The sequence below is a fragment of the Paramisgurnus dabryanus genome, chromosome 23, assembly GCF_030506205.2.
Source record: "Paramisgurnus dabryanus chromosome 23, PD_genome_1.1, whole genome shotgun sequence".
NCBI lineage: Eukaryota > Metazoa > Chordata > Actinopteri > Cypriniformes > Cobitidae > Paramisgurnus > Paramisgurnus dabryanus.
Genome location: NC_133359.1, coordinates 13,747,597 through 13,771,354, shown reverse-complemented (window position 1 = coordinate 13,771,354; position 23,758 = coordinate 13,747,597). Strand labels below are relative to the sequence as shown.

Here is a 23,758-nt window from a genome sequence, read left to right as displayed (position 1 = left end):
CTCTTTATGCAGGTTTGTGAATGGTGTGGGATCACCCCACTGCCTGATCATACTTTCAGAGGGCTGGACTTATAGATACTCTCTCAAGTACAGTATGACAAGACTATACAGAACAGTTAGACACAAATTAGAAAAATACATTTGTTTTAAAATATTGTTTAAGTTATCTTTATTTAAAACAAAGCATTGATTTTTATGTTTTTAAAACCACACACAAAGAAAGGCTGTTAATATGTCTAATCTTTCACTTTGTGTCTAAATGCTGCGAGACCCAATGGATGATGGCTGGCACTGAAGAATACACCTCTGGTGTCTGAGTCCCACCGCATGACTCTCCCCCGCTCCTCAAACCCATTAAAACAACACCAGTGTTGCCTAGACAAACTAGAGGTCCTCCTGAATCAATCCAGTGAGTCTGTCAAAATGTAAAAAATATATAAAGATTATGGAAAACATATTATTGTTCAAAGTGTAATTGCAGATATAATTGTGTATGCAAGTACGGAGTATACTTAAGTATAAATAAATAAATTATGGAAAATAACCAATAAATAATGTAAAATATTTATTACATATATTTTGGTAATAAAAAGGGGAATAATTATTATTTTTATGTATTTATTTTTTACATAGTTACACTGGCCACGTGAAACGCGCGAGCCAATGGCTGTTGACATCTTTGACGTCACATATGGCGCTTATAATTGAACGTAAGCTGACATCTTTCTTCAAAATAACACAAAAGAAAATTTTGGGGGAATGGTTTGTTGTTTTTTCTTTAAATTAACAAATTATGTTGACTGGATCTTCAAAACGGACTGCTCTGAAAAGTCTCGTCTCGTGCGCAGTGAATAAAATAATGTGCACATTGTGTAAATAGCGTGGGTATATTGCGGCTATTCCTCACAAAAATCGTCGTATGGTTTCAGAAAACTTAAAAACGCTTTTGTAATTTTCAGTATTTGAAACCGAAAAGGGCTTGAAGATCTCCTGATATGGATGTGAAACTCTAAAAGCGAGGATGTGGGCGTGGCTTCTTAAGTTTGAACCACCCTCCAATTTACTTTCACATTTTACCACTAGATGGCATCATATATTCACATATATATATATTCTCTCTCTCTCTCTCTCTCTCTCTCTCTCTCTCTCTCTCTCTCTCTCTCTCTCTCTCTCTCTCTCTCTCTCTCTCTCTCTCTCTCTCTCTCTCTCTCTCTCTCTCTCTCACACCCGTTGTTTCCCCACCATGCATGATCCTGCACTGTCCCCCTCTGTCAGTCCGGCACATAGCATACTAGGTGTCAATCTGCTGAAATGTTGTTCACACTCTGTCCTTTCAAGCATGGATATTTTTAGCTGTACAGATTGGTACCACCCGTGTCCTGCTAAAAAGAGCACATACCTTTTAACTGCAAAGGGCAAAAAGTTTAACAGACATTAAATATATGCTTTAGGGAATGTGGATAAGGAATATATATATATATATATATATATATATATCAGATCTGATTATAGGCAGGAGTTGTTTGAGTTCAAACATTAAAGATAAACTCTAGGTCAATATTAAACTCATTCAACGAATAGTCGTGCAATGTCATGTTTGCTTAATACACAGACATCAGAATACCCTCACATAAGACTATTGACCTATCACAATGGTCTTTTTTGTCAGACAGGTGACGTACACAATTGTCTGGTCCACGCCGCAGTCCAGCAGCGGAGAGAAGAGGGGATATCCTGTCCAACAGAGGGGAAACAGACAGCCTGTGTGCTTTCATCGAAATTTAAAGGAGAGCTTAGCTGAAGCAAAGCTGCGTTGTTGTTCAAAGAGTTGAAATGAGGATGTTTAAAGATTCGGATAACATCAAGGGTCTGAGAGAAGAAGAGAAGTTAGCTTTAAATGCAAAAAAGGTTACAGTATTTACAGTAGATTTTCCTAGATCTTTAGTTGTTTCTAGAACAACATTTCCAAAAACCAATCATTGACCTGATTGTAAGTTCAGTTTAGGGTATGAAAGGAATGTGCAGCATTCCTATACCAATTCCAGACCAGTTATTGCCCTCTATTTAATTGGGTACTGTATGACTGGTCGATAGGAATGTTGTTTCAGAACCCACAAAGGATGTTGACCTAGGAATGTGTTTTTATGGAAAGATCCTATTGTGTAATCTTCTAATCATAAAATAAATCATTCATACCTGTTTCTTTGAACCTCCTGTTTTCACTTTTAAGAATCTTAAAAGTCTCTCTTCCCTAAGGTAAAATGGACACGTGGTAAAGTTTTTATCAGCATACTTTACTGTTTATGTATAAGATCTAATCTCTTTTTCTAAGTGAGTAAATTTTTACTGCGCTAGGAATGGCCTTATCTACTGTTTATTTTTCGGTTGCTCACAGGTTATAGACACAGCTTGCAGAAGTAAGGATCCATGTTGAATGGACAATGGTCCCGCTGCACACATGACCTGCACCCAGACCAATGCTCACATGCCACCGCCAGGGCAGAATCCCATCATCTTCTGCTTTCCTCAGTGTGTCCAACCCAGCAACAGCAAAGACGTCATGCATTTCACACACAGCTGAGAAATGAATGGTATGTTTGTGGTAAAATCAAGTTTATTCACACATCAATGTTCAGAGATAAATAAGAGGTCTCATTTTATAAACTTCATACAGTATGTTCTTTCATTTTATGTCATTTTTTGTCAACTTTTAACAATACTCAAATACTAATAAGAGCAGGAACGAAGGTATGCGTACAAGACAAACCAGCCCATAAATGTGGTGATATAACTTTGCTGTTATAATTTGTTTCCTCTCCTTTATCTTCAGACGTCATGTCTTTGAGATCTGTAAGGAAATGTAACTTGCATCATATTGTGCAACAGAAGTATGTGGTTACAAACTCAACGTGTCAATCTGAAGCTTAAAGGAACAGTATGTAAGAAATGTATATCAATTAATCATAAAATGGCCCTGATGTGTCACTAGACATTAAGAAATAATTTTCATTTCAAATATTTATATCACTGACAACAGTGGTCCGGCCAGGATGTTGTCATTTAAAAAGTGGAGTTGCAGCCCTCAACTGATGTTTATGTTGTCATGTTGTGTATTGGCCACCAGCTGTGTGATTGCAGTACCAGTTTTAGCCACAAGTTTTGTGATTGCAGTACCAGTTTTGGCCACAACCCTACATACTGTTCCTTTAATAGAGAGATTTTAAGAAGTGTCTTAAAAAGAATGGTGTGCATCTTGAAACTAAACAATGGCACTGCCTTGTCTGTGAAAAGGGCCTAAGTGTCCCTGTAAAGTCAATCTTGAAAATTGTTTCTAAACACATTATAAATGTTAGAAGTGAATTGCTGGCAGTACTGAATTGTATAGTTAGATCGTAAACAGTTTTTCACCATTTCTGAGTTCAGGATTTTTAGGCGGGCCTAAAACGGTGCTCGATGATGCACATGAGCCACCGGGCATTGCCCCGCCCCTAACACAATCGCGAGGATCCATTCAGGTTGTAGCGGTATTTGAAAATTGAGAGCGGGTGTGCCTCATACGTCTTGAAAAGTGAAGCCTCTGGCTCTTTGATCGCCCCCTGGTGGCTAGCTGCAGTACAACTCATAAACCCCGCCCTCTCCATTCAAATGAATGGGACTCTGCTCTAAATAAAAAAATAATACACAATTCCAATAAAATTTTCCGAAAGATGGTCTTTTTTTAGGTATTTGTTATCATGCTGATATATGTTCAATTGTTTATATTTCTGATATGTTTCATTTTAGCTAGTAATTTGATGCTATAGAAATGGGGCGTGTCGTTATGATTAGCGCGGATGAAGTGGGCGCGCAAGCGTTTGGGCAGAAGTTTGATAGCGCGGCTCCGCCTCTGGCTCCCTGGACGATTCCTTCTGCGCATACCTTGGCTCCAAACTGACATTTTTACGTAAGATGGCGGCGACCATGGTCAGCAGTGTTGGGGTAACGCATTACAAGTAACGTGCAATACGTAATAATATTCCTTTTCTGAAGTAACGAGTAAAGTAACGCATTACTTTTTAAATGCACACATTAATATTTGAGTTACTGTTTAAAAAAAGTAATGAAAGTTAAGTTTTTAGTTTAATTGATTCGATTTAAAAAAAATTATGTACTGAATTACACTAAATGTAGTAGCATTATTTACTCTATGCGTACGCGCCTGTGTGCGAACAGTTTGAGTCAGAAACTGAGATGGCAGGCCAGAACTCGACAGTTTTGTGATGAAATATGCAATTTCTAAATTCAGAACTTTTCAGTCATAAAAACACCTGCAAGGCCTGAAAGAAATCAAGCCTCAGCCAAGAAAAAGTAACGCAAAAGTAACTAAAAAGTAACGCAAGTATTACTTTCCATGAAAAGTAACTAAGTAACGCAATTAGTTACTTTTTTGGGAGTAACTTAATATTGAAATGCATTACTTTTAAAAGTAACTTTCCCCAACACTGATGGTCAGACATTTTAAGCTTCAATTCTTTACAATGGAAGGAGGCAACGTCGCGTCGTCAATCTTTTTTTTACAGTCTATGGTTGAGAGAGACGGCAACTTTCCCTTGAGTGGGCGTGGTTTCAGCGCTGGCAACGGGCACACCCCCACTGCTTGAGAGAAGAGAATCCTGCTATTTTTCCAAAAATTTTATAACTTATTTTATGTACTTGCTATTTTTTCCATCTTTCAAATTTGGTTGGGTGGTTAATTTTTTTTACATTTTTCTGTGGTGTGACAACTCAGAACACATTTAATATCTGACTTTACAGGGACTTTAAAGTTTTTCTTACTTTAAATAATAAAAATACATAGTTTCAAAGTTTTTTGATTTTATTGTAGAGCTTTTGTAGGGTAGTATAAAAGTTAGCGTGTGTATATATTTGTATAGTGCCATGGTAATATTTGTAAACGGGTCACACGGGGGTCAAGTTTAGCAAACTGTGCGTTTCTTTGCTCATGTTGGACATTCTCACCTTTTTTGCTGATAAAAGAAAGGGCGGCGTTGAAACCTCGGCCAAATACGCTGCTGTCTGTGCTGAACTCTAGAAGCATTACATGACCGTTGCTGAGAACAGCTGGAGGGACACTGCTGCCACATACAACCACTTAAAACACACAAAAAAAACTACATTTTCCATAATGCCACAATTTTCCATTTGTATTACATTTAGCTAACAATGTTACTTTAAATTGAACATTCTTTATTATTTTTTTACCTATTTCATCCTCTCCATTAATATCTCCAAACACTGTAAGCGAATCATATTTGCAGTTCTCAGATTCCTCAAGGTCAAAGTCATCAAAGTTCAGCTTTAAAATACAAAAAGTTGTCTGGTTGTTGACAGTGTGTTAGTTATAGCATAGCAATATTTTGACAAATCAATGTCTGATGTCTTAAGCCATGGCTACTTCTAACTTTTCGTCTTTTGAAACGACATACAATGTATTTTGTAAATAGCACTTAACCACTACATGTACATTACATTTAATTTAAGACTGTATTGTGTATAGCGTTATGGTGTCTTTCTGCAGAATCAAATGGAGTATCACATTCTCTCTAGCAGTGAAACCGATCATATGAGAGCCACCAATCTCACACCATGCATGTATTTATGACCGGACAGTAAGGTCACGACTAAACAGACATTAGAAACCAGGCACTCACTATGCCAAAGGAGATTACCAAGGGCCAGAGAGTTGTTTTCACCTTGACTATATGGTCTTCTGGGGCATAGATGACCCAGCGGCAAAGGATGTTGTTGTTGTACGGTTGTGGATGGGAGGGGCTCTTCACAGCCCTTTTGGGTTGTAACAGCACCACTGTTCCACATTGGGCTCCTGCACAAACACAAAAGGAGAAACTGGCGGAATGGAGCCCGGCTGGTGACGTCGCACCGTGGTTTCGCATTTCTGTCTGGCAGGGGTCATGCTGAGGAGAGCAGGGTGGTGATTTGAACCCTGCTCTTACCTTTTCTGAACTTGCTTCTGGTATATGGACCCCAGTCAGACATGTAACTATGGAAACGGTCCCATTGAGATGAACTCTCTAAGGACCCAACGGCTGCGGTATGAAAACAGAATTCTGCTGGGAAATAATTAGTTCATTTTACCTAACTAGGGAGCACACCTTGCCGACCAGGCGGTGAAGCAGGCGCGCATATGCACACATGACTTGTTCTGCTTAAGAGACCACATTAGGGTGAAATCTTTTTATAGTGATATTGTATGTATACAAACATGTAAATGAGCTTTTACAACACATTATGTGAAGTAATGCCCTGAATTAAGCAAAAAGCTTATGTGCATTAATGATTTTATTGAAGATGTATGTACGCATTTATGCACGTGATACTCATATCCACAGTGCATTTATTACATATTTTTATCAGCAGCTTCCTGGGAATCGAACCCACAATCTTTTGCATTGGTAATGCAATGCTCTATCACTGTAATAAAGTTATTTCAATTTAAAAAAGTTAAAGTTACCTTGTTGCTTTCATATTTTCAGTTATTTCAACTACATAACATTTTTTTACTTAACGTTTTTGAGTAAACAAATTTTTTAGGTTGAATTAACTCAAAATGTCAAGGCAATCAGATAACCTTTTTTTGTTAACTTGAACCAAAACATCATTTTCAACAGTGTACCAACTACAGGAATAAGCTGTGTTTTTAGGCACAAATTTACCAGACGTAATAATTGTAAGTACAAATCACAAGAGCAATGTGATAAAAGGCAATGTTAAATATAAAGTTATGTTTGTTATCAATAATAATTACTAAAGTTAATAATTCTTCCGCCAAGTACAATAATTACCCAAAACAAATTTGCATTTAAAAGAAGTTTTAATACGGTAGCCATCCAAACACAGCCCAGACGTCTAGACTAAAACGAGGCAAAATTTGTCCTGTCAGTGAAAATTTTATAGACGTCTAACCAGACCCAGTAAAACAAATAAAATGAATAAATAAAACCAAACACATTGTTATTGCTGTTGGGTTTGCTTATGACCGAATATCACACATCTCCTTTGTAAAAACCAAATTAAAGTTGACCAAATTTAAGTTTATTTCGTCTGGAAGTGAGTAAACCTCATTCACACAGCACTTTGGTCCCAGAAAATACCCCGTAAAATTGGCAGACAGGCTTTTGTGTGAACGCAAACATGTCCCGTAAATGTTCTGGGATTGCTCCTGGAAAGAAGACCTAGTAAAATTTCCATTACATTCCTTTGTTTGAACAAGATGCAGAAACAAAGGGGCGTGCATGTCTTCGCAACAATGAAGTTATGGTTCAGCTCTTTTATTTAAGGTATTTACATGCAGATTAACATTTGAGAAATGTCTGCAAACTGGACTGAAGCAGAGATCAAAGAGCTTGTCACTATCCACGCTAAAGCTGAGATCATTCAGCAGCATTAAAAAATAGTGGGTGATTCTCATGAAATCCAGATTTAGAAGGTGTCCAGCATCAGAATTTTTAAGAAGGCAATTTTTTTTTAACATATAAGATTAAGGTCTGAACTTACTATAACCATTATTTTTAGAGGATTTAAAAAATATTTCCTATATAATTATTTACATTAGATTAACATTATCAAAAATGATCATTACCGCAACATGATATTACATTAAATATATGCATTTACAAACTCACGTTTCAGTAATGAGAACAGAACATTTGTCTAGGTACTATGACAAACAAAATTTCTACTTTTATCTGGAGAGAAAAAATAAGAACTGCTTACCTGGTAGCCATCTTGAGTGTCACAGTCAATTATGTCCCTTCCAACAAATTTTTTTAAACAATGAATGAAAATTGTTGCGGAGGATGAGAAAATTGGTCTTGGACACATTTATATTCCTTATTATTGTCTCTGCATTTACTAATGATCACCAAATACCGCATGTTTCTTTACTGTAAATGTTTATAGTATAACATGCACTGAAGCGTTTTATTTATTTAGATTTTTTAATTATAAATATTTCCATGTCAAAGAACCCAAATCCAGTCATGGATACGTTCCGGTAATAAAAATGTTCCCTTTAAATGTGGAAAAAACAACAAAATTGGTTTGTATGATGTCATTTGAAATCATGTGCAAAATAGTAAATGAAGAGAGGTTTGTAACTGTATGCTCTTATTTTGATACTCTTACTTTGCATTTACTTTTTTAATCAAAATGTTTCATGACACCTCATAGTCTAATTTTGCAAGAATCACCCTACCGCGTCACGTCATATGAGCTTATAATAAATAAAAATGCACTCATGCATCGCAACAAGATATGTCATTTAGCTCTTTAAAAGGGGGGTTTAAAATGCACATTAACGGTGAGAAGTGTCTGCAAACTGGAATGAAGCAGAGATAAGGGAGCTCGTCAAATATCCACTCTGAAGCTGAGATAATTCACCAGCATACTAGAACAACACATCACACGCTCCATATAGTCTTATCATAAACAAAAATGCATGCGCGTGGTTTCTGGAGAGAGAAATAACGGATAATTAGAAAACTTTAGACGCTGCAGAGAAAAAAACTACCAAGTGCAGGACCTTAAACACGTCACGTGTCTTTACGGCATCTTTACGGTATCTGTGTGAAAGCACACACAGATTCCGCAAAATCATTGGCAGTGTGAATGAACCAAAAATCAAACTATCACAGACAAATCCCAGATGCATTTTCCGTGTATTTTCCGTAATGTCTGTGTGATAAAGGCTTTAGCCAGACTACTGTATATTAGTCTATAGTTAACCTAGACTGTGAAATGCCGACTATTGCTTGCTGGGTAGGCTTTGTTGTTGGATTGTCACTGAACAGGCTTGATGCCTTATCCATTCAGACTGTTTTACTCGAACGTTGCTCTATTTACAGTATAACCCCCTTTCTTAAACTTTGTTGACTTGTACTTTTAGGTGCTACAAGAACTGGTGAAACCAGTCTGACAGTTTCTACTCACCAAAACTATAGTCTTCCTGAACATCACTGAAGTGCATGGTGAATCCGGTTCCTGTTCTGCTTACATCAGACACAAACTGCACCCCCACACTTTGGGAACCCATAATAAGAATGGGGGGAGGGGTTTGACTGCCACAGAACCGCCCTGGTGAACGAGGTGGACAGGTAGAACATACTCCTATAAAACATCTGCACTATTTGTATTGGACATGAAATCTGAAGAAAACAAATTAAAAGTTTTCCAAAAAAGCCAAAAGTTATTGAAGAGTTAAATTACATGCATTTTATCCAAAGTGACTTTACCAGGTATACATTTTATTCAAACCCATGACCTTTTGTGCTTCTAATGCAATGCTCTACCACTGAGCTATACAGGAACATATTATTAGCTTATATAAGATACTTTGATTTGTTATGACAGGTTGTTGTTCTCTAGTACTTCTCTAGAATCACACCATCTTTTCATTTATAAAACTATCAATTACATTCCATGTAAAAAACAAAACAAAACAAGAAGATCGTGTTATGAGTTTTCCATAGTGTCCTGTTTCTCCTTCTCACCTATTTGATTGTCCCCATCAACATACACCGTCACATGGTCGCTTTGGCACAGTTTGTCATCCTCTAGGCCGAACTCTTGGAACTCCATTAGAACAAGCTTACCAGCTCCGGCTCGAATGGACCAAAGACATATTCTGAACGAAGAAAAAAAACACAAATTTGCAAATGATAAAAGGATTTTACATTTAGGCAGGAAACATCCAATTTCTCGACTAGACATGTGACTCACTCATTGTTATTGTAGTTCTGCCCTGGACTAGCTGGATTTCTGATAATGCCTTTATTTTCATGTACAAAACCATCTGCCACACTGCACAGAGACCTGTCCACTCCTATGGAGTTCAGTAAGCAAGCAGTAGTTCATCAAACACTTTCATTCAAAGCTGCCAGTATTCCTGAAAGTACTTTGTGTTGAGTGACTTGCTCAAGGATAATATAGTGATGAATCACATCTAGCTAATGATCTTTAAGCTACAAACCTTTTTTAAGATTGAACTTTATCCATAAAAGAAACATTGAGACATCTGTGAATACTCCAGGAGAGCCTCTCCTCGATGGAGGTTTGTTCCTGTTGCTATTCCAGCTTCGGCCACAACCCTTACCCCATGAAGTGATCCCCACTGCCACCCATTGCCCGTCTGCTCTGGGGCACATGAGAGGACCCCCAGAATCCCCCTGGAGCACAGATAGATGGGAAACTTGGTTTGGAAAAAGAGCCTGTACCACCCAGTCACTCTGAATCAAAGAAGTTTCAAAGGTGTTTTGAGGTGAGAAAATTTGGGGCAACATACTTGGCAGGCATCTCTACCTCCGCCCTCTGGACCAGCACACAGCACTGTAAAGGTCTCTTGCCTAGGTCTAAGAGTTTGCAGAACATGTATGCACCTGCTTTGCTTGACCAGGTCCAAATGCACCTCTTGAAGAACTGAAGGTAACAGCCCTCCTAAACACAAGATGAACAATTTCACCTTCATGCTAGCGATGCAATGATAATTCTGTTAAGAATAATGTGCTTATCATGTTAAAATGACCTCTTACTCTCTTTAATTCGACCCCAACCTCCAACAACACACATGGTCTTAGGGGGAAACCTCTCAGCAGGATTAGGGATACAAACAGGCTTAATAAAATCTCCTGTCGAGAAAACATACACCTATACATTATATAATGTCTAAAAAAGCATTCAAATTTAAATGTGTCTGATGTTTTGTGATAAAACAATAATAGTGTGTCTTATATCATGTAGTATGTCTCCTGGAAAGACTTGCCAAACTGAATGCGTCCATTAATCTCCAGAAGAGCGATGTCATAGCTCATTGGCGAGGAGTGTTGATACATTTCATGGAACTTCACGGCCTTTACACGGAAGCTCTGCTCTCCCCTTTCAACTTTTCGGTTATTAAAATCACCTGCCACAGCCTCAACCGTATGCAGGAAATCCCTAAGGGCATACAATTATATTCAAGAGCAAGTCACTGAAAAGTTAACCGTCTATAGTGTAAGGCCAAAGGTTATGATCGGTTGTGGACCTACGCTGATACGCTCACAAAACAGTGAGCAGCTGTTAAAAGCCAGTGGTCTGTCAAGATGGCTGCGGAGCAGAAATGTGATCCTCGGATCCTAAGAGACACCTATAGATGAATATATAGATGTCAAAGCATGACACTTTAGGTTATTTAAAGGGGATATTTCACAAGACTTTTTTAAGATGTCAAATAAATATTTGGTGTCCCCAGAGTACATATGTGAAGTTTTAGCTCAAAATATCATATAGATAATTTATTATAGCATGTTAAAATTGCCACTTTGTGAGCAAAAATGTGCCGTTTTGGGTGTGTCCTTTAAAACGCAAATGAGTTGATATCTGCACTAAATGGCAGTGCTGTGGTTGGATAGTGCAGATTAAGGGGCGGTATTATTCCCTTCTGACATCCCCAGGGGAGCCAAATTTTAATGACCTATCTTTTCACATGCTTGTGGAGAATGGTTTCCTAAAACTAAGTTACTGGGTCGATCTTTTTCACATTTTCTAGCTTGCTAAAGCACTGAGGACCCAATTATAGCACTTAAACATGGAAAAAGTCTGATTTGCTTTAAAAAGCAAAATATACAAATCATGTAAAGTGCTTAAAAGAAGGATCAGTTACATACCAGCCATGGATGGGACCCCTGTCTGGCCTTGGATCCTCCGATGACCCTCACAGATCGGTCTAGGATGCTTCTTGGCCCAGAGGAGCCGCACTTTGCATCTGAAAATTTAGCAAAATGCAACAATCTTTCTTAATTAAACATTAGAAATGTGATTTAAATTGTTCTTACCATACATATGGATAGGAAGAATTATGTGGAAACAACACAACAATTTTAGAAAGGCTACATATGACCTGTTGGATAACCCAGACATCCTGTGTCCTGTACTGGCGATGGCTAAGATTGGAGAATTTATAGAGGGGCTAAAGGGGTGGTCTTTTGACAAAAGGGGTAAAATGTGGTTACTTAGTAACTGACGTTAGACAGGAAATGGGCAAAGGGTGGCATTAAAATAAGTAATTAAAAATGTTTCCCAGATGGTATTTAGCATGAATACTTTATTTAACACCAAATATAAATCCAGGAATGTTTGCAAGCATCACAGTTTAGTCTATAAACATTTAGGGTCTAATTTGTCTCTAAACATTTTTAGTTTTAAATGATGAAATTATATATTTTATAAATATTATGTGTCTCATGAATCTACAGGGCATAAGAAATTTCAGCTGAAATAGTGTTTTGATTCAGCTAAAAGACAAACTCCTCCATTGACAATGATGTTTTCCCTCAAGGACCAGAATGACCTTTAATTCTAAAGGTTTATTGGAAGTTGCTGGGTTCTGGAATTTTCCAAGTTCTCTCTTTAAACCAAACATACAAGTCTACAGGTAAAGGGAGATGTTATAAATGATCAAATGAATAAAAAAGTTAATGAATAGGGCAATGGACTAATTGAATCTTTTGATTTTATATTGTTTTAAAGCATATACACTCTCAGAAATTAAGCTACAAAAGCTGTCCCTGGGACGTTACCCTTTAAAAATCTCCTAATATAGGTGCATATATATGTTTACATTTGGTTCCTCAGAGGTGCCAATGTGCACTCTTTGGGTACAAATGTGTACTTTTTGACTGCTCCGGTGAAAGCTTTTGTACCATTATTTCTGAGTGTGTCTGCTGTGCTGTGGTCAGAGAATTTACACAAACCAGAGCTCTGTATAGCTTTTAGTCAAAAGACAACTGTTCTCAAAGTGACTGCATTGAGCTCAATGGCAACAGCAAGACAAAGTGGCCTGTCATAAAATTATCATTCTCTACCCAGTGTTTGTGCCTTTCTACCGATAACAAAAACCCTGATAGCAATAGGCTCCGGAACGGATCTGCAACGGATCTGCTCCGAAGCCGACAGCTCCGGTCTGGATCCGTTGCGGATCCGTCCCGGAGCTTATTGCTATCAGAAATAAGACGTGTCTAATATTGACATGTCAAGCTCTGCAAACTATTTGAACATGGCCGCAAAGGATAAACAAAAAGAAATACTGTTGGTTATTCTAATCAGACCACCACTTAATTGCTCTGTGCTTATTTAGTATGGCATTATAGTTGTGTGAGTGAAATCACATTCTCTTTCATGCTAAAATATCTGAGAGAAATCACTGGAATCATGTTGCATGGCAACGGCAGTAAACCACAGTACACCAGTTAGGAAAAACCAGAAAAACCTGAAATTCTCAGGCTTGTGCAGATTCTCGGCATACTGAATAAAAGTGCCAAGAAGTCATGAAAAATTGTCATATTATTCTCCAGTATATTATATAATAACTGCATTACTTTGGTTAAAAGCATCTACTGTGAGTACCCACTTTGGTAAATAACACAGTAATAGTGTTACACTGTGTGCTGTTTCATATTGTGATAGGACAGGAAAAGTGGGTTTTTTTTTTAGAAGTGTAACTATTTGTTATATATGGTTTCCTTCAGTTTTATGGATATTCCTATTAAAATACTGCAGATTCACTGTGTGATCTCTTGCAAGCAAATAACTCCAATTCATAAGCAAACAGTATATGAAAAGTACTACTTTATAAGTACTCATATTTTTTCTTCTACAATAGGACGATCGGTGACGTTACGCCTCATAGCCGGTGGGCTGTGACGCAAGTCATCTCACGAAACACATCATGATCTGGCAACCCGTCACATTTCCTCCTTATTGAAGCTAAAGCTACCCATCACTGCTGGAAAGATCACCTGATCCATCTGATCGCCACGCAAATAACCGAGCGAAAGGGTTTTATAAAACATCTTAGGTGAGCTCTTGCGGTTTAATCATTTTGTTGCCTTGTCGTTTTTCTGTCGCGCGAAATTTAATTTCATACGGTTTTTTAATTGTGAATGCTAGCTGTTAGCACACTCTCGCGTGTGGGGTTTTTCAGCGCCGCCGGTGTGTGCGCACAACAGGGAAAGTGACGCTTATCAGCCTTTTATTCAAATTGTACTGTTTTACTCAAATTACGTTTTGTTTATATTGCTGATTATATAGACTTCATTTCTGTTGCTTAAAAACAGCTCATGTATGGTGAAAAAATGGTCACGTCGACTGTAAACTTATCAGACTTGAATTGTTTTTTGTCTGTAACGTTAATTATGAAATAAATATATGTCGGCCTTTTCTTGCGTGTTAATAATTATGTGCAATTACTATATTGTTCAAAAATGAGCAAATGTCTGCTCATATTTTAGTCCATATGCGTTTAGACATACGGAAATAGCACGCACTTTATGTCAAAAATTGTGTAACGTTAACTGTAAAATGTCAAGTTACATTTTTTGGTAATAAAGCAAAGCGCGTGACATTTATAAAATGTGAGGCATGTGTCAGTTTGGCTCGCGCTCAACAGTCATTCATCCTCAACGCGATTCATTCAAGCTGACTGGAATTTTCTGTTTTCCTGCTTTCTTCTTTCATAATGAACGTATGATAACTATTTTCAATTTTATTATGTATTATTTTAGGTTAGTTTTTAACTATTTACTGTGTAAGGATTTGAAGATTTATTAATATTATTAAAAAACTGTCGCAAATGTCAAGAAACCAGTAAGTTTTTTGCAGGGCTTTAATGGGATACATTTCATGTGTATCCCTTTATACTGTATGCTATGGAAATTGTGCATGTCCTCGAGTTTGTTTCGTTAAAAATCATTTATGCTGACTATGAGGCTTAAAGTTACAAGACTGTGGATTTATGACAAGACTAGTTAGTTACTCACAGTTTCTAAAACTCAGATCACTGTCATTGTATGTATACTAACTCGATCAGTGTTTTTCAACCAACATTTTTAATGGGAAACACAAACATGAATGTAATCTAAAACAACTAGATTCAATACTTTTCTTGGTGTTTTGGTTATATTTATTAGTGATAGGGCCTAGCTTTCTAATTATGCCAAGCTTCAATGCTATTGACAATAGCCTCTTTCTCACAGTAATTTCGGTAAATTACCATGAATTTACCAGAATGAATTTACCAGTAAATACAAAATTAGCTGTTCACACACACAGTGATGTTCCTGCTTTTTACCAGTAAGACATCATTCACACATCAGTATAAAAAAAAAACTGTAAACTCGCAGAGGAAGTGGAAGTACCTGTGGCTCGGGGTCAGCTCAGTGTTGTATTTGTAAACAGTGTCGGATTATTATGACTTCATATTATCCACAGTCAGTATTTGTTGTTTTCACATCTGACGGTCGCATTGATCTGACGTGCTATTAAAATTTTTGCGAGGTGCGCGTCAGGCTACGCACAGGCTATGGATAGCCTACGCCATAGCTACGCACGACTATAAATCGGGCTTTACCGGTAAATTACTGGTAAATTGGCAGCACTGATTTACCAGAAAGGTTCTGTTCACACATGACCTGTTAACTGCAATTTACCAGTAAATTACCAGGAAAGACTGTCTTGTGAAAGGGACTAATGAGGGAAATTAAGGTCGTAAGGTTTGAGATTTATTGATCTAGATTGTATCTTTAATTTTTCACTAGTAGAACATATAAGTATAGTATATTAAAAACTTGTATATAACTTATATATAACTTAATGTTTAATGTTTTGCTCTATATATAGGATTTTCCGCAGCATTAAACAGTAGCTTTTATTACTTTAAATGTAAATATATGATTTTTGATAGGATTACCCAAAACCCTCTTATTATTATGGCTTTTGTATTTGTTTACATTCACCTTACTTGTTACAGTAGTACAGTTCCTCAGGTGCCAGTGTGCATGGCAGATATCCATGTGATACATTAATTATTCAAAGTGAGGATGTGGGTTGTCGGATCAATTTGCATTTGGTGTACATGAAAGGGAATTAATCATGTCAGATGTCCCTGTATAAAATACTATAGATGTCCATTCTTTTGCATGCCTTTCCTTAGAGAGCAGTTGGCTTTCAGGGTTAGATAATGCCAGCTTCTCTGCAGGGACTGCAGAGGGTTTATTTATAAATTTCCAGAGTCCCAGAATTCCTAGCTCTTCTCCACGAACTTGTGATCTGATTAATGCTGATGTAACTGCAGTTTTGGTCCCAAAAGTGCTGAGTGGCACTTGGAAAGATATCATACTGCACAACGTCTTGTCTTGCCTTTAAAAATAATCCGTCTGACCCCGACAACTGAACTGGCATGCACTAGCCCTTGTGGACCAAGATAGCTTATTTGCACTTCATGCAACATCTTATTTAAAAAATGCTTTAAAAGTGCACCTGTTATGGCCTTTTTATGGTAAAAATAGATCTGATTAATACAGTTTGAGACAATAGTATCTAGTGGACAAAGTACAACTCGCTGAGGACGAAAACTATGGTACTCCAGGACTGTAAGTGTGCAGGACTTTTGTAGGGTGGTTGTATTCACACACACACTGCCAACACACAATATGTCCAAAACATAAATTTTGCATAATAGGTGGCCTTTAAGAGACTTGATTTATGATGCAGGTGACACCTATTTTGCCATTGAAGGTGCTGCAAGTCCTAAAACAAACCATCATTTGTCATTGTGCACCTGTATTCTTTGCTGAGGTTTGGGCTGTGTGCAGCTGTGGCATTTTGCACAGGTGTTATGCAGTAAACAATGCATAGCTCAATGTAGACCATTCTGTTATCAATGCAAAGGTTGTGGGTTTATACCCCAGGGAACACCCATACTGATCAAATAATGTATAGCTTAATGCACTGTAAGTCCCTTTTGATAGCATCTGTCCGATGCATAAATGTTAAATTGCTGCACTAAACAGAAAGATAGTTTCCAAGAAGGCAATGTGTTGCATACATTAAAAAAGTTTTGTGAGATTGTAATTCATTGGAAAATCACAAAAAACTTACTGTGATTGAAACATCTGGAATAACGGTGGTGTCTGCTGCACCACGTTATTTACTTCTCTTATCCAACACTAAGATAACAATATCTTATGTTATTACTTATTAACCCAATGACTAACTTAAAGTACTTTCTGGATTAGCTTTATCAGTTTACTTTCAGCAGACATGAGATAAGAGCAATATGCTTGTGAAGTGCGCTATGATTTTTAGTATGCTATTATTTGTCCAATCAATTAGTGAAATGTAAAAGTTTATTGCAATCAATATATCTGAAGGCTGTTGGGATTAGAGGCACTTTTATTAACCGGCACTGCAAAACGAAATCTTGTTGCGGTCCAGAATCGTAATACAACACTACCACTAGGGCTGGGGCGGTTTGGATTTTTTCTTACCGCGGTCGGTAATCAACAAATTCCCGCGGTTTTGCGGTTTATTGGCAAGACAACCAGTTAAATAACATGCATGATTTATTTATCTTCAATACAAAACATGTGCAAATTACATAACGAACATGTAAAGTGAATATTATTTCCTTCCACATTTCTTCAATTTCAACATTCAACAACATGAACAATTAATATTATCAGTTTTAAAAAAAAATGTTAACGCATTGCACGTGTCTAAACGTGCCTACAGACATTTCGCCACCTTTCTATCCTTAATTTATGAATGGCATGCAAATGACGCAAATTATTGCTGCCCTGACGGTCTGGTAAAGTAACCATTTGTATGAGAAATCATTTGTACTGCATATGTGTCCGTGCCTGAGTATAGCTTTGAAGCTGCACGGAGACGCGTGTGTGTGCGCAAGATGACGCGGTCCGCACAGACGCGGACTGCCCGGGCGCGCGCGAGACAGACGCGGACCCGGGCAGTCCGCGTCTGTCCTACCATAAACATCTGTCTTTTTTCCACAAACGGAGAAAGACGCAAAAGCAAAACTTTTTGAAATGTGTCCTGCTTTAGAAATGGCCACTGTGGTAGGCTAGATGAAAAAGAGACAATCTAACCTCTTTGGATATCAATCCTCGGACTGATCGCGTGCTCTATGTTGCGTGACAATTTAATAATGTATGAAACCTGATTCTGTTGTTGATCTGTTGCGGCTGAATGACAAATTAATATTAAAAATCATATCAGGTTAATGTTCAGTTAACAAGCTGCGTGTATAACTTCCCCACATATACACACAAGTGCAAGCCAATGTTTCAAGTGTATTTTTTTTGTTTTTTTTTGCGGTTATGACGGTAAGGAGCTCAGACCCGCGGCATGGGTCACGTGACCGCGGTATGGCGGTAATTCGGTTACCGCCCCAGGCCTAACTACCACTTAAAGGTGCATTACAGTTTTTTTTTTTTAACTCACAAGCTGCTAAGATTTGAGTGGCACAGAGTAATGCGGCCATGGGCTGGACAGGGAGGAAGTGATGAAATGATGAAATATTTACAGCAGAATGATAAATTACATTAGAGGAACAGTTTCTGAAGCAACAGCTCTCGGTTTGGCTAAGATAAGTTTGGCTTGTGTGAAATGTTGTTGAAGGTGTGATTTGTGTTGGTGTTTCAGGGGTCTGACCGAGGAGGGAAGACGCACTCAGGATGGTCACCATTCCGGAGTACTACGAAGGAAAAAATGTTCTTATCACAGGGGCCACCGGATTCATGGGAAAGGTTCTTCTGGAGAAGCTGCTACGCTCCTGTCCCGGTGTCAAAGCTGCCTATGTGCTTGTCCGACCCAAAGCAGGACAGGCTTCAGACGTCCGTGTCACCGAAATGATAAACTGCAAGGTGAGTATGTGCTGACCATAATGTTGTTTTAGATTTTATCAATTTCGACTTTTGACCCATTCACTTGAGTTATTTTTGTGCAGACCCCTGTGTGTGTTGGAAGCAACAGGATATGATAAAAAAAAGTGTTGCTCAAGTTCTTTTTGTTCACACACCATGGATTCTGAAGTGCCATTATTGTTGCATTTATTATTATTATTGAAAAAAATAAGATACTGATACTGTTATTTTCTCCATCTGAAAGGGCCATGCTGTGACGTATAATCTTAACATGTTCACTATTTACCAAATTTGAACTTCGAAACGCACTGAAATGCAAAATCTTTGGCATGAGCTTGTTTTTCCGGTCTGCCGCATTCGCATGACAATGAAATGTTTAGTTGTTTATGCAACACAACAGGTTTCAAAGTGCAAGTTTTAGGGCTGGGACAACGCGAAGACATCGACGCAAAAAATATGTCGACGCAAAATATGCACGTCGATTCGTCAGACCCAAAAAGGCGGCACCGTAGAATAGTAGCAATGCGAGTGGCTTCAGTCCACGCGGTTTCACACAGCAAGTGTGAGCAGTACGTGCGGCGCGTGTTTTTTAAGCGCCCATGTTAACAAGCATGCAACAGCGCGAGCTCGCGGCTCTGTAGCAACAGTGCTGCAATCGTTTCTGGGTCGGTTCTTCTGCGCTGCTCAATTAAAGTGAAAGTGCTTTGTTTATGGTTTAAATGCTCGTGGATTGACGCTAAAAAGTGTCATTTTACCATAAAATCATGAATGTGAAGTGTGTTTTAAACAGTCATGACTTAGAGAAATTTAACAGAAAGCAATGAAATTTTACTGTTGCCAGAAGACTGCACTTTCATTCACTCTCTGTCTGGGTTTCTATACGTATCGCTCATTTTCATGGGCACTTCCCCTGGAAATGTCAGAGTCCACTGCTTGTTTAGCAAGTAAACATGCTGCACAGTGTTTTGTACGTGTGTATGTTAGAGCTTTCTCTGAATTTTCAGCGCAATTGATGAAATAGGATCGCGCAGCTTTCACGCTTTCAAAACGAAACTACGGAGAACACCCGCAGTAGTTTTATCAATGAAAGGCTAAAAATAGCGCTGTTTACCGTACGTTCATGCAGAAGTCAAAAAAAGACGTAAAGTTTGTGTTTAACACCTCAGATTAGATAAATGGGCGGAGAGAAGGCGGTCGCGTGTGGCTGTTCGAACACATTCAACCAAATTGCGTTCCGCAACTCCAAAGCGATCCGATCGAAAGTGGTTTCGACTACCTCTGGATGTGGTTGAAAGTGGTCGAAAGTGGACGCGTTCAAAAAGTTTTGAACACCGTTTACACCTGGCATTAACGTCGTCCACTTGTGATCCGATCGACGAAAACGCATGTTAATGCCAAGTGTAAACTTCTGTCTTATGTTGGAAATACACGCATGCATATAATATAAATGACAGGAACATGTAGTGAATCATAAGTTAAACAGTGTTGTATAAAGTGTTGCATGACTCGTACTTGCTCCTCCCGCGGAAGTAACTCCTCCTTCATTTTTTTTTGTACGTTATCGGAAATAATCTGTAAAGCTAATCTTTCTTTTATAAATCTGATTAAACTAAAGACTCTTCGGAGAAATAAAGGATGTAATACTACTCTATAGGTACTCCAGATTAACATCAGAAATGCAGAAACGGTGTGTGTTATGTGAGATTTAAAATAGAGCTGGCCAATGTTTCAAGAGGTTTTGTAAAGAAACAATTAAATGTTTTTTTTAAATTTAAATACAGCGCCATTGCAAATACTTTTTAGACTTGAAAGTTATTTTAAAGTTGGATGCTCTAAATGGCTTCTTTTGGGAAATTAAACAATTTTACTCTGTTATGGAAAAAGTTTAGGGTGTCTGGCACTGTGCAGAACAATGTTCTCCCACAGCGGTCTGATTAGGACCTACTTCAGCAACATTAAGTCCCTGAAGAGTTGATTAAAATAATTTTAGCTTCACAATGAGTGTGCTAAGCATGTGTTTTAGTTTTCTGTACTTTTTTTAATGTAGTCTAGCCCTTTTCTTCTTAATGTAAGTTTAAACGAAGCTCCCACTAGATGAATGACCGATGACAGATCTACACTAATCACATTTATGTAATACCAGATCACATGAGATTGCCTTCTTGAGATTTACAGTGATGATTATCTTGATACTTTTGGGATCTTAAGCACTGATACATCTTATCCTACACTCTATTTACACTTTACACAGTATGCAATTAAACATCCGTCTCTTTCTAGATAATACCGATAGCATTGTTTTTGCAAACTATGCATGACGGTTATTCATATCTGTGTCATGAAACTGAAATGCAGCCTCAGCTGTAATGCTGTGCCAGACTGTGATATTTGATTATAGTGAAATCTGATCTCAGATCAGTGATTATGTCATTGTTGATGTTTGTCTCAGCTTTTCGACAAGCTGCGAGAGGAGCAGCCTGACTTTGCGGAAAAGATTGTGCCGATAAACAGCGACCTGACCCTGCCGGATCTAGATTTGAGTGCAGAAGACGAAGAGACCCTCAAAGGCTGCATTAACATCGTCTTTCATTGTGCTGCTACCATCCGCTTCAATGAGCCTCTGAAGTAAGCCATTATCAGTTCACACAATACTGCACAAAGCTTATGTACAGCTAATGCCTTTAATTTATGGAATCCGATGGATTGATGGATAGATCCACATATGCTTTTCCAAAGTCTCAGCAGTTCAGTATTTTCTTTGCAGAGATGCCATGCAGTTAAATGTGTTGGCCACACAGAAGATGGTGAACCTGGCCCATAAAATGAAGCATTTGGAGGTGTTTATTCACGTGTCCACTGCCTACGCCAACTGCGACAGAGAGCTCATCGAAGAGGTGGTATATCCACCACCTGTCGACTACAGAAAGCTCATAGACACACTTGAGTAAGTCTACAACTTAAAGCTTACATTTCATTGCATTCAAAAATGTGTACAGTACTGTGCAAAGGACCAGCAGCTTTATCAAAGTTTTAATGTCCATTCATATTTATTTTTCAATCTTTTTATTATATACAAACAGAAAATATGGGAAATATATACTCAAAATTAAAATTTCTTCGTCAGGCATCAGTTAGTATTTACTGTGACTTCTATTGGCACTAAACGGCTGATTTTTTTTTTTTGATGAGGCTGAAGTCATTTGATTAGAATTGACAATCAGGATATAATTTAATTTAGGTTTAAAGGTGACATAGAATGATTGAACGGAGTATTTATCCTTGTTCTGTGATGTGACTTGTAGACAAAACATTTTTGTTTGGGTCTGTAATCCCTTAGAAGCTTCCTAAAAACCTCTCTCAGATAGCTCTATTAGGGTGGGGGATTTTAAACAAGTGGTTCTGCACCTATTTGGCCCTTTAAGAGATCTTGCAGTTGCCTGGTATTGCTGTAGTGGGAAGGGAGTTTACCCTAAATACTTGACACTATACTTTTGTGCTGTTTTAAATACTATATGCAAATTTTCTGATTGTATTCAAGAGACTAAGAAATAATTATATATGAATGCAAAAACAACAAATCGGATGGTGGCATGATGGCCTAAGACTTTTGCACAGCACTGTATATTGCAGCCACATTGCTCTCATTGGAACAAAAGGTGCTTAAACACATAAAGCCTTCGCCATAAATTTAACAGTGTTTTTCCATTTAGCGTTCATGTCTAAATAGGACCCATTGTTGAACTGTTGGAAAATCAGTCTTGGCATTCATTATACTGAATGTTTCCCTGAGATCCACATGTAATGTTTTTGTGCCAAGTCAGTTTTTCCACCTTAAAATTAGGGGTCTTCTTCAGCAAAACATTTTTTTTTTGCTGTTTTGTTAAAGCCTCTTTAGAAGTGAATTAAGTAACAGCACTTCTGACTCCATTGCTGTGTGACTAGATGAGACTTAACTGGTTTTTGAACAACAAACAGACTTTGTTGATGTGTAACTAACGGTGGTCACACAAACCAGTTTTTCAGCTTAAGTACAGTAAATGGTGTTTTCTATACATTTGTTTTTATATGTATGTGTAAATAGCACACCAAACTCGTAATTCAGGACAATTTTTGTTTCGCTTTATTTGACCTCTTTGAAGACTTTGCCTGAAAGCTTTTATATTAAAGGGACACTCCACTTTTTTTGAAAATAGGCTCGTTTTCCAGTTCCCCTAGAGTTACACATTTGATTTTTACCGTTTTGGAATCCATTCAGCCAATCTCCAGGTCTGGCGGTACCACTTTTAGCATAGCTTAGCCTTAGCACAATCCATTGAATGTGATGATTAGACCATTTAGCATCGCGCTCATAAGTTTCAGTAGTTTTCCTATTTAAAACTTGACTGTTCTGTAGTTTCATCGTGTACTAAGACTGATGGAAAATGAAAAGTTGCGTCTCCTGCAGCTATGTTACGGCAGCAAAATCCTTGATTATTACGGCAGAATAAAAGTATAGTTCCTAAACATATCTGCCTAGAAAATCGCAACTTTGAATTTTCCGTCATTCTTAATACATGATGTAACTAAAGAAGAGTCAACTTTTAAATAGGAAAAATATCGAAACACCTTTTGGTTATTTTTGAGCGGATGCTAATGGTCTAATCAGATTCAATGGATTATGCTAAGCTATGCTAAAAGTGGTACAGCCAGACCAGGAGTTCGGCTGAATGGATTCCAAAACGATAAAAATCAAATGAATAATTCTAGGGGAGCTGGAAAATTAGCATATTTTCAAAAAAGTGGTGTGTCCCTTTAAAGGAATAGTTCATTGAAAAATGAAGATTCCGTCATTCCCTCAAGTTGTTCCAAACCTGTAAAAATTACTTGGTTCTGCTGAATACAAATTAAGATATTTTGAAAAATCTTTGTAACCAAGCAAATCTGGGGCACCAGGGGCCTCATTTATAAAACTTTGCGTAGGATTTGCGTCAGAAGTGGCGTACGGATAAAACATAGGACGAGCGTAC

The 23,758-nt window shown here is 37.8% G+C and overlaps 2 protein-coding genes across 3 annotated transcripts in view; one reads left to right on the top strand and one right to left on the bottom strand.

Annotated features, from left to right (window-relative positions):
- Positions 1-44: 44 nt before the first annotated feature.
- LOC135758834 (ovochymase-2) lies at positions 45-10,886 on the bottom strand. The gene is made up of 16 exons (XM_073813398.1): positions 10,817-10,886; positions 10,587-10,682; positions 10,340-10,491; positions 10,028-10,223; positions 9,778-9,880; positions 9,549-9,682; positions 8,989-9,132; positions 5,733-5,863; positions 5,242-5,335; positions 4,999-5,130; positions 2,759-2,848; positions 2,394-2,577; positions 2,197-2,251; positions 1,683-1,869; positions 1,228-1,382; positions 45-415 (listed from the first exon to the last, which is right to left on the bottom strand). The coding sequence occupies exons 1-16, from the start codon at positions 10,884-10,886 to the stop codon at positions 245-247; spliced, it is 2,094 nt and encodes a 697-aa protein (XP_073669499.1). The 3' UTR covers positions 45-244.
- A 2,859-nt stretch (positions 10,887-13,745) lies between these two features.
- Positions 13,746-23,758, top strand: part of far1 (fatty acyl CoA reductase 1) — a 21,670-nt gene continuing 11,657 nt past the window's right edge. For both annotated transcript variants that reach the window (XM_065291706.2, XM_065291705.2), the window contains exons 1-4: positions 13,746-13,888; positions 18,532-18,752; positions 21,202-21,377; positions 21,517-21,696. In XM_065291706.2, the coding sequence (XP_065147778.1) occupies positions 18,564-18,752; positions 21,202-21,377; positions 21,517-21,696 (545 nt within the window). In that variant the 5' untranslated portion in view covers positions 13,746-13,888; positions 18,532-18,563. The remainder of the gene's footprint in view (positions 13,889-18,531; positions 18,753-21,201; positions 21,378-21,516; positions 21,697-23,758) is intronic.

What these genes read in the sequence shown, in the direction of transcription:
- LOC135758834 (XM_073813398.1), bottom strand. Translation starts at nt 10,886, where the DNA reads ATGTATCAACACTCCTCGCCAATGAGCTATGACATCGCTCTTCTGGAG. An exon ending in TCAGGAAGACTATAGTTTTG is followed by an intron (nt 5,864 to 8,988) that starts GTGAGTAGAAAC and finishes GTGTTTGTGCAG; the next exon opens with GAGCCCAATGTGGAACAGTG. An exon ending in GGCGTGGACCAGACAATTGT is followed by an intron (nt 1,383 to 1,682) that starts GTACGTCACCTG and finishes TGCTCTTTTTAG; the next exon opens with CAGGACACGGGTGGTACCAA.